Here is an 11,061-nt window from a genome sequence, read left to right as displayed (position 1 = left end):
CCCTTGAGACTAAACTTATGAGAAGCGAGCTTATTACTGGAAGGTCACAGATCCACTCGAGAGAAGAAGAAAGGATTGTTTCCTCTCGTTCTAAAGTGCTCCTGTGGGCGTCTATTGGATAACGTCCGATGTAGTAAATGCAGCATCTGAAAAGTGTCAGTAATGTATTACTGCATCCAGTAGTTGCACTTGTGAGGCAGTTAAGTGTACAAGGTTGTGAAGCTTGCCTTGTATCATTCAGTCCTTTTTGTATAGCTATACAAACGTTATATTACAGGCAGTATTAGAGGGAAAATCACAACAGTGGAAAGGAAGGACCCCGCTTTGACTCGAAGAGACCTACAGCAGAGGTCTGCCAGGACTCTGGCAGCAGTGGTCTGTACATACATGCTCAGTTTTAAAGACCACGTGAGAACATAGACGCATCTTTTTGACTGAAATGTTACGCTTAGCGCCGTCTTCCATCCTGTGCTGAGCTTTAAAGACTTTTCTCTCCCACTGTGTGCTGGGTCCCTCTCCTGCTCACACACTCACAGGAGCGGTGCTGATGCTGAAGGGCTCTGTGTTACGCTTCAGCTTCTTGGACTGCATGGGAGCTCTCATCCAGCCCCCCTATGAGGTTTGGCGGGACCACAACGCCCCCGAGGACCCCGACCGACTGCGGAGGCGCAAGCTGGTCCACTTTTCGCCATCGTCCTCCCAGGACGCCTGCGGAGACGGACACTTGGCTGTGGTGTGCTCTGAGAGGCAGGCCAAAGTGTTCCTGATGCCCTCGCAGTCTTGCCTGTTTGTCCACAACATCACAGAGTCGTCCTTTGTGCTGAGGGCTGACGTGGTGTCTGTGTGCAACAGCGTGTGCCTCGCCTGCTTCTGTGCAAACGGACACGTCATGACACTCAGGTATGACCACGGCCGCTCGAGTTCTCTGTTATTAGATTTTTGTTTTAATCTGCGCACGCTGTAGCGCGGCCTGCTTTAAAGCCTGCTCTGTCAGCGCAGCTATCATTTCTGTGTTTGCACTGTTAAGCTGAACGTGGCTGCGTAGCAGCTTTTTCCTTTTCACAGGTAAGGATACTTAATCTGAACCGGTCAGTGAGAGCGTTTTGGTGCAGAGGAAATCTGAGAGTTACATGTGACTCTATGCAAGGGCCACTCACTGGGTGGATGCTGAATGGTCTGGCTCTATCCAGTCTTTAAGTGATGATGTGATGAACCTGCTTCCGAGTCCAAACTACTGTGTTTATTAAGGCTGCTGTGTTTTTAACATGTTTTGTATCTTGTTCTATTTAATCTGAACAAGCCCCTAAAAAACTCTCTCTGTTTTTACCACCACTGTTCATTTTAAAGCTCAGTGTTTAAACCCTTACAATGTAGCTACAGCCCATGCAGCAGTATATTAATGACTAACCTCGTATTGTGGATGGATTATCTCAGTTGTTCTCCTGACTGAAGTTTGGTCCGTTTACAGCATCCTGCTATGCGATTGCATTTGTCTCTAACCATCAGGAACCCTCATGTTAACTTTTATCGAGTGGAAAAAAGTTAGTGTTCATCCTCCAGCTTCACTGTGTTTATGCTAGGCTAACATAGCTGTGTCGCTAGTGATCACGTAGCACATCATTATATACCAGCTAGCCCAACTTCAGTAACCCTGCAAACGTCACTGCTGTTTAGTTTTCTGTCTTCATTTATGTTGGAAGTGATAGCAGAGCTGTACGTTTGAATTTTCCAGAAATCTCTCAGTCAGAACATGCTATATCATGTTTAGGTGGAAGCTAGCGAGCTAACTTCCTGCTAACTTCTAACTCTATTAAACGTAATAAATCCTGTTTTCATGGATGTTAAACTGAATTGTTACACCTGGTAAAGCAGCAACGCTGATCATTTTATTAAAGGTAAAAGAATTTAGACAGTTTGTAACTCTCAGTGATGCTGCAGTGTTCGTTTGACTAATGACGTCAGACTTAAAGACCGGATTCGTGCAGTTTACCTCTGAGACTACAGCCTATGAAAAGCTGCTTTGTTACCAAAGATTAGAAAAGAAACATAATAATGATTTCTTTCTTTTTATTCTGATGTTCAGTGTAGTTTACTTTTGAAGCTCAGTAATTATTACACAGCTGTTCTTACCTTTCTTCACTCTTTCATTCTGCCCACAGTCTGCCCAGCTTAAGACCGCTCATGGATGTCAATTACCTGCCTCTGACAGACATGCGCATTGCAAGAACCTTTTACTTCACCAATGGGGGGCAGGCACTGTATCTCAGCTCCCCCACAGAGGTCCAGAGAATTACATACAGCCAGGAGATGTGCGATAACCTGCAGGTCAGCACTAGGGCTGGCAAAATTGGCCATTTGGCAATCATCCCCTCCGTCTGTTGCTGATGGCCAGTGAATTATCTGCCATCTTCTCTGATTACATCCTTCGTGCAACTTCTAAAATTCTTTTTTTTTTTTTGCAGGAAATGCTGGGAGAGCTGTTTACACCAATAGAAACACCAGAAGCCCAGAACCGAGGATTTTTAAAAGGCTTCTTTGGAGGAAATGCCCACACCTTTGACAGAGAAGAGCTCTGTGCGTTGTCTGTCTACATTATTTTCTTAATATAAAGCATTCAAGAATGCATGACACCATATTATACTGCTAATAATAAGACATGAATGTCTTTAGCCTGCACATGGCAGATTACATAAGATGTACTTGCTGATTTTGTGGCTTTGGTTGTGAGACTAGCACTCGCTCTAACCAATAAGAGGTCACGCAGTGAGACGGGGCGATGTGAGAACACCTTAAAAGTTTTCTTAAGTTGAAAATACTCAGACTAGTTTAACTTGTATCAGACGAGGCAATCGCAGTCAGAGCGAGCACACAATGTTGGCAAACAATGACAAACAGTCAGTTGGCAAAATCAGGAGGCGTGTCTGAAGAACCCCAGGGTGCGTTTGATTTCCACACCCCTGTCACTCTGTCTCGTTCCAACAGTCGGCGAGGCTGCGGCTGGGAAGGCTTCTCGGAGTCTTGCGCAGCACATCCCTGGACAGGGAGGAGTGGAGGGCATGAAGGTCGCCGCTAGTGGAGTGGTGGGCGAGCTGGCGAGGGCGCGCATTGCTCTGGATGAGAGAGGCCAGAGGCTGGGGGAGCTGGAGGAGCGCACCGCCCTAATGATGACTAGTGCAGAAGCCTTCTCCAAGCACGCTCATGAGGTGAAAATGAAACATAACATGATGTGAAAATATAAAGAGCATCTAAATGTACAACTTTGGATTTTGAGACATTAACAAAAACTGAACTGAAGCCAACAAAAGTGGTTATTAAATGATTCTCTTGTTGGCAAATCAATAATTTACTCCCCAATGCAATAAAAAGAAATGCTCTCAAGGTTTCAGTCCTTCTCATTAAGAAGATGTCCTTTTGTATCTTTTCCAGCTGATGCTGAAATGCAAGGACAAGAAGTGGTACCAGTTCTAATAGCAGGACGGGGGCCTCGGTCTGGCCTCATGCTGCTGGGAACGATATGCCGCAACGGGACTTTCACTTCAAAAATGAAAGCATTCAAAGAGAGGCACAGTGACTTTGTCTTTATGGCTTCTGGCTTGGCTTCATGCACACACTGTCACATCGCTGAGTGATGAGGACGGGCTAGTTCCCCGTCTAGACCTGCAGCGAGAAGGACGGTGAGGAGATGGCGGCATTTGAAGGTCTGAAGATGGAACTGGAAGTGTGTGTGTGTGTGTGTGTGTGTGTGTGTGTGTGTGTGTGTGTGTGTGTGTGTGTGTGTGTGTGTGTGTGTGTGTGTGTGTGCGGTTTTTCTGGACCTTACTGTGTAGATAGTCAAAAACTAAGAAACCAACAAGAAATGCATGAAACAGCAATGAATGACTAAAAATATACAACTGCCATATTAAAAAGCAGCATGCTACTTTAACATGAGAGTCAAACATAAAAAGACGTTTTATTTATGATGTAAGCCAACAACACAAATTATGAAAAACTTTCTATTTTTTGAGATATTAACAAAAAATGATATATAAAAAGGGAAACGTATACCTGCATTGCTACTAAGCCAAAAGTTGTGTTACTTTCCCTTTTTTTAATGTTTCTTTTTACTCCCTAGTCTCAGCTCATATTACTTCACACACTATATATACCAAACGCACACAGTTAACTTTGTCGACACACACTTAAAAACCGCTAAAACGTTGTTCGTACTCTGGGCTGCACAGTGCAAATGAAATATAACTCAGTTGTATTAACACTCAGCTCTCAGCAATCTAGTTCCACTTTTCAGCTGCTGCAACTTACAAACCCGTGAAATGAACACGAGAGAAGGCGTGGGTGTGGGAGCGTGTTGCGGTCAGTGTGTTTATATCTATACTACAAACTTATATTCACGTGCCATAAAAACCACGGAGGAGCTGATCCGGGTTTCCTGTGGCTCACAGCAGAGAACGGTGACCGTGAACATATGAAGGCGTGTTTTAGTTGTCCCTGATCTTTGAGTCTATCGCTGCCTTCGTGCGACGTTAGGTCGCGTGTGCAAGTGTGAGTGAGGCAGAAAGAGAACCACACCCTCCCTCAGCCAGAGCAGCCAACGTGAACGACACCCTCACATCTCTCTCCACCTCACTCTGCAGTTGGTGCATTCTGGTGTGCAACCCGAGCAGTCGTCTTTTCATAATGACAGGCAGTACTCGTGGTGACTGTCACCGTCTTCGTGATGGGAACATGAAGAGGAGTTGTTTGTCAGTAAGCGGTTCGGGAGAAGTGACAGTTTTTTCCAGTGATGTTCAGCCGTCGAGTACGTGAAAAAAAAAATGAAGGCGTTCGTTCGGTTTTGGTTTCTCTTCCTTTCGATATCGTTCTTGATGACTGTGACTATGATATCCTTGTGTCGCAGTCCTATATTTGATGGTTACGGCCTCTTTAACGAAGGCTTTTGTATTTTAAAAACAACAAACGTGTCATGATACATGGTCGTCGTGTATCACATCGTGATTGTGTTACGTGTCAGTGGGTAGCCACACGACAAGGACGAACAACATCGAGTGAGGAGGATATTTTGTACTTGTGTATTTGTCTGTATTTTGAACTGAAAACTCAAACGCGGGATAACCGGCATCCGTCTCTCACACACATCAGACCTTTATGCTGATCGTGGCGGCGTCACGCCCGCGTGAAACGTGCACGGCAGCACATACATCCACAGCCTGAAACAATAAGAGGAACACGTGAATCTGCATTGCTAATCATCTTTGCCTGCTTCCTGTCAGGCGGCTGACACATTCCTGAGGCTCGAGCGGCCTTCACGCGTTTATTTTTACCGACTTCACCTGAAATCCTACAGCCAGGCTACCTGGATTTGGTTCAACGGGGTGTCTAAAACACAGCAAACTAATAATGTCGTTCTCTCTTATCTCTGTACCGTCAATGAGTTTTGTGTAAGTGCAGAAAAAACAACACAAAACCAAAATACACAAAAAAATGACAAAAAAAACTCCGATTCTGCTGACAGGGTGTTTTGTTAGAAGGTTTTCGGTTTCTATGTTTTCAGTTTTTATATTAACTGTACAGTTCAATCTTGGGTGAAAGGTGAAACAAAAAAATAAAAAATAAAGTATATTCTTGGGATATTTTCTCGTATATGTTGTACCTGTTACTGCTGGTACTGTATCTGGTATTCTGGCTCTGTCTAAATCACAGGAACGATGTAGTTCTTCACACTGTAGTATGTTAAAGAGGCATTCACTTGGTTTTCAATGATGGCAGCAACGTTTGTCTTATTTAAATGGATTCTACCACTTTTTGTTCTTCTTGATATTATACTAGTGTAATAGAAATTACTTGACAAAAAATGATCTGAAAATATGTTGATGCAACAGCAAATTGAAATAAACATTGATTGATGTACACGGCTGAGAGCTCTCGTCACTAAACCAGCTGCGAGTGCAAAAAGCACTTTAGTTTGACCTTTGTTCAGGTAAGTAACCACGTTTTGACCCACAGGTAAAGCCAGGATCAGGTTTATGCAGTTATTGTCATTTACCTTTCATCAATAGTAACAAAGCTTCCAGACTAAGAACTGTCCTTCCTCTGGTAAATTCAACGCTACCTGCCAGGTGAGTCTAATGACATAAAGAGGACTGGAGTTCATTTAAGCTCAGAAATAGTTCATGAACAGACGTAACTGTGATATTCTGTGATGTTAAGAGCAAAAAGCCTGATTTTACCAGTGCATCATATTTATGTAGAAACTTTAATTATTTTGACAGTTTTGTTAGATTTAGTAGGTCCATAAGTTTTCTGACTGGAACACAGTTTGTGTACTTTTATACACCAGTGCAGTGCATTTATAAATCAATACGCGACTAACGTGCAGACTCCCTGATTTTATTCAAGGTTTAACAAAAGTACTGCATTTACTGTTCATTTCTATGCGCTGTCCCCACTGTCAGAGGCTCAACAATAATTGGCCTATTGACTGACAAACAGTTTAACCAGTTACGCTTTTATCCAAACCCAACGAGCTGTCAGTGGAAGTCGAGGAGGCCCTCGTTAGGCTGAAAAGGAATCAACGTGTCACACAGACAGAAAAAACAACCGAAGAAGGCAGCTGAGGTGGATGATCGCAAGTTCTTTCTTTAGTTAAAAAAACAACATTTTAACACTCCAGAGGAGGGAGGAGTGTTATTGTCAAAGAGACACCTTCATGAATGTAAATAAAGACGGTTTACATTCAATTTTATTTATACAGCAGCTGTTGGCTCAAGGTGCTTTATACTGAAGGTAAAGAACTACAATGATATACAGTCAGTCGTGGCTCAAAGAGTTGGCAGTTTGTCTTGTAATCGGAAGGTTGCCGGTTCGAGCCCCAGCTCGGACAGTCTCGGTCGTTGTGTCCTTGGGCAAGACACTTCACCTACCGCCTACTGGTGATGGCCAGAGGGGCAGATTAGCGCGTTATGGCAGCCTCGCTTCTGTCAGTCTGCCCCAGGGCAGCTGTGGCTACACCTGTAGCTGTTGTTGTGAATGTGAGTGAATGAATAGTGGAATTGTAAAGTGCTTTGAGGGCCCCGAAAAGCGCTATATAAATGCAATCTATTATTATATGACCCCCTGTGATCATGTGTGACAGTGGGAAGGAACCAGGGGGCCACCTGCTGCAACTGGTTAGGGATGAGGGGATGAAAACGGGACAAAAGACGCGCTGTGGAGTTAATAATAGATGCAGAGTGGTACATAAACACTTGTTTGCAGTAATGGGAAGAGAAACTGGAGAAGGAGGAAACAGCTCACGAGCCAAAGTTCGGCTATGGCTGCAGTGGAAGAAGGTTGTTCGTCTTGATTGTGACTGCTGATCGAAGCAGCAGGATGAGCTGTGAAGAGCTCAGGGCTTCCTCTCTGCTCACATTCAGATAATCCTGCAGAGCTGATCAGACAGAGCTTCACAGTGCAGACAGATAATGAGCCAAAGCAAACTGCAAAAACAGCCCAAGACTTTCTCAAGGAAAGCAAAGAAAGTCTCCAATGTCTGAGTCAGTGACCTGATCTCAGCCCAACAGAGCAGCTTTAGTTATTAAATGCAAAACTTAAGGCAGAGACTCAGAAACAAGCGGCGGAGAGACACTGGCAGAGCATCTCAGGTAAGGAAACAGCACGTGGTGATGTCACCAGGCAGTAAAATATCATTGCAAAGACTTTTATCCAGATACTAAAATATAAAGTTTGTATTCAAAATTATGTTAGTCTGACCAACTACTTCTGAGCCTCTGAGACGGGGAAGATTTATGGGTTTTATTTATTTGAATTAAAGCTGTGAGTTACAAAAATGGTTTAATTTTCCACATATGGCCCGAACTGCACTTTCAAACAGAATATTTAATATTTACACTGGAAAAAAAGTTCTTAAACTTTAACTTCTTTGAAATCTTTCAGGACTTCAGATTTGTACAAATTTAATTTAAGAACATTTCTATTTTGTACAAATAAATATAAATAAAATTATATCTAGTAAAACAAATACGACTGCGCCGTATAAAATCACATTAATTATAGTTTGTTATAACTTTCAGGTGACATTTATAACATGTTTATTATCATTTATATTATTACCAGTAGTGGGAGGAGTCGTTTTATTGTTATTTAAATATGAGGTAAAGTTTTCATTTCCAACCACTTACATTCAGGCCAGCATGTACCCAAGACTTTAACTTCCGTGTTTCCGTCCAATCACATTTACACCTGGAGCTCCATCGGTCTCTTGGCCAATCGGGTCTCACAACGCGCTCTGTTGTCCCGCCCCCTTTCATTCAGCTAATTGTTTACTCGACTGTAAAAGATTTTTTTGAGTTAGCTGCCGGTGTGCTAGCAGCGTTAACGTTCCTGAAACAGCGACACCGCGCTCGTTCTAACCGGATGTGAAATGCGGTGTCTGCGGTGAGTCGTGTGAGTGTAGATGGAGCGAAGCGAAGTTCACACGCTGCACACTGACTTCAGTCCGTCCGCTCAGTTTTCACAGAGTTGAACGAACAATGGCAGTTTGGGCCGGCAGAGGCCGAGAGCTCGCACGACTGTAACCCGTGTGAGCCTGCGCATTGGCCGGTATGTCTGCACTGCGGCCGTGGTGGCTGCTCTTCTGTCTGGCTGTGCTCGGGCATGACCTGCGGGGGTCTCAGGCGGGCTCGGCCCCCAGCGCTGCGAACACTTTAGTATGGGGACCCGGGCTGGAGGCTAGCGTCGTCCTTCCAGCTCGATTCTTCTACATACAGGCGGCGGACAGCTCGGGGAAAAAGTGAGTAATGCGAGGCCTGTGGTATGCGACTCCAGCTGCAGAGCCTGGAGTTTACTGTCGTATCGGGGTGTCAGAATCACATCACTGGTTTTCTCATTATCATGCGCATGTGCAAGCCGGAGACCTCACATGTGACCACGCAGGTGTGATTTAACAGTCAGAAGTACCAAAGGTCTGAATGTAGCTGTGTGCAAAATCACGTCTGTCTCTGACTCTCCTCCGTATCTCCTCTGTGTCACTATCAGATATCCAGTGCCATGTCAAACCTCTCTGTTCTTTATATTAGAAGAGAAAGGGGACACGAATTTGCTGATAAATATGGAAATGCAGCAAAGAAAGAGTTTATGTGATTGCAAAAAGCGTCCGAGTGAATATTTAGTATGACCGCTTTATTGTTCAGCACAGTCTGAGCTCTCTGAGCAGCTCTGTGAGGATCTTCAGGAACTGTTCTCCAGGCTTCCTGAAGGACAGTCAAAGCTCTTCCTCGGATGTTTCTGCCTTTGCTTGTGTTCTCTGTCAGGATGATCCCACACTGCTTCAGTGGAGCTGAGGTCCGAGTGTCATGCTAAAGAGATGTTTCCAGATGTTCCTGCGTGGTGGATCAGACTCTGTAATTCATCAGTTTATCAAAGAACCTGAAACCATGACACAGCCTCCACCGTGCTTCACAGATGGCTGCAGACGCTCACTGCTGGACCTCCTCCTGACCTCCTCGTACACACTGACCATGATGTGGATCCATCTCTCCATCACACCTGTTCCTCTGACCTTCATTCCAGTTCTGGTGTCATTTTCAGCCTCAGCCTTTCCTCCTGTTTCCCTTCAGCCGTCCTTCACTGAATCTTCTCTGATGAGGCTTCAGTGAAGTGTGATCATCGCTCGGTGGATTTTTATGCTTGAATCAGAGCTCCTTTGATGGGGTGTCCAAAGAAAAACACTGAGACACCTTCAGAAAACTGGAGAACTATTGCTCAAGAGAACCTGTAGAGAACATTTTATCTTATCTATTTGTACTTATAAGCCAAAAAAACCTGCATGACTACAAAAGAACACTATATAAAATAAAGTGTGGTGTTAAATCTGAAGTTTTGACCTGTGAGGGCAGATATGACAGACAAACCACAGGCAGGACGATGTCAGACGGCCTCCAATGACCTTTTTCATCACACAGTTGCAGGAGCTTATCAAAGGTGCCTCCTCTCTGTGGTGATCATGCCTGCTACAGTCATTACTGCACCGTGAGCTGGTGCAGACACACTGACTGTGCAAAAAGTGCACCCAACCATAAAAAACAGTGCACAAGTTGTTACTCTGAGTGACGATCCAAGTTACCCAGACACATCTGTTAGGAGACCACCACGGCACAGATGTTTTCTGTGACACACAAACTTTAAACCTTCTTGTATGTAGAGAGTATAAACTGTGAGTGAGCGCTGAAATGAACCATACGATGATGAACTGGCAAAGGTTCAGTCCGCTGCTTTGTAAACATCGGCTCGTATTTGTTGTTATAAGATGAGATGCTGTCCTCCTGAGCAGCAGTAGATATCTTTGTATTCTCCCTCCTCCCACAGTTTGACTGCATCACCTGGTGAGAAAACCTTTGAAGTAAAGATTGTGTCTCCTGTGGAGCAGTTCACCAGGATTTGGATCCAGGTCCTGGATCGTCGGGATGGCTCATTCCTGGTCCGCTACCGAATGTACGCCACCTACTCGGAGCTTCACGTCCACGTTTTGCTGAAGAACGAGCACGTTGCCAAGTCACCGTTTGTTCTCAAAGGTAGGGCGCGGTCCGTGAAGCTGCGATGTTCACTCTGATAAATGACATCATGGACTTGATTCCTGCTCACGCTCCAATCCTGAGTCTTCACCTGCTGTTTTTGCTGGATCCAGAAACTTAATGAGTCAGTGTTGTCGTCTGCAGGCCCGGTCTATCACGAGGGATGCGACTGTCCCCGGGAGAGCGGCTCTGCGTGGGAGGCCCACATGCACTGCCCTCCGTCCTTCGCACAGATAGAGAGGGACCTGTCCTTTTACCCGAGTGTCGACCCAGATCGTAACGCACAGGAGATCCCACAGCGCTTCGGACAGCGGCAGAGCCTCTGCCACTACACCGTCAAAGACAACAAGGTGATTCCACCTGGGGAAACAAACACAGACGTATCATAGGTGTTTATGTTTTACCTGAGAGGAAGCTGAGAAAGTCAGCTTGTGGGCCTCTCAGTCATCCAGCCAGGCCTTCTTAAACCACGACACCATGTAGGCCTCTGGAC

At 44.9% G+C, this 11,061-nt stretch overlaps 1 protein-coding gene across 1 annotated transcript in view; it reads left to right on the top strand.

Moving 5' to 3' along the window:
* The window catches only part of LOC113008286 (syntaxin binding protein 5L), a 149,091-nt gene that overhangs the window by 123,391 nt on the left and 14,639 nt on the right, over window positions 1-11,061 (top strand). The window contains exons 26-33 of the mRNA XM_026145592.2: window positions 537-900; window positions 2,160-2,325; window positions 2,463-2,574; window positions 2,983-3,203; window positions 3,427-3,461; window positions 8,582-8,788; window positions 10,363-10,568; window positions 10,713-10,918. Of these exons, the coding sequence (XP_026001377.2) occupies window positions 537-900; window positions 2,160-2,325; window positions 2,463-2,574; window positions 2,983-3,203; window positions 3,427-3,461; window positions 8,582-8,788; window positions 10,363-10,568; window positions 10,713-10,918 (1,517 nt within the window). The remainder of the gene's footprint in view (window positions 1-536; window positions 901-2,159; window positions 2,326-2,462; window positions 2,575-2,982; window positions 3,204-3,426; window positions 3,462-8,581; window positions 8,789-10,362; window positions 10,569-10,712; window positions 10,919-11,061) is intronic.

The sequence above is a fragment of the Astatotilapia calliptera genome, chromosome 16, assembly GCF_964374335.1.
Source record: "Astatotilapia calliptera chromosome 16, fAstCal68.1, whole genome shotgun sequence".
NCBI classification, from domain to species: domain Eukaryota; kingdom Metazoa; phylum Chordata; class Actinopteri; order Cichliformes; family Cichlidae; genus Astatotilapia; species Astatotilapia calliptera.
The sequence above is the reverse complement of the archived record's forward strand: the minus strand, read 5'-3'. Positions and strand labels throughout refer to the sequence as shown.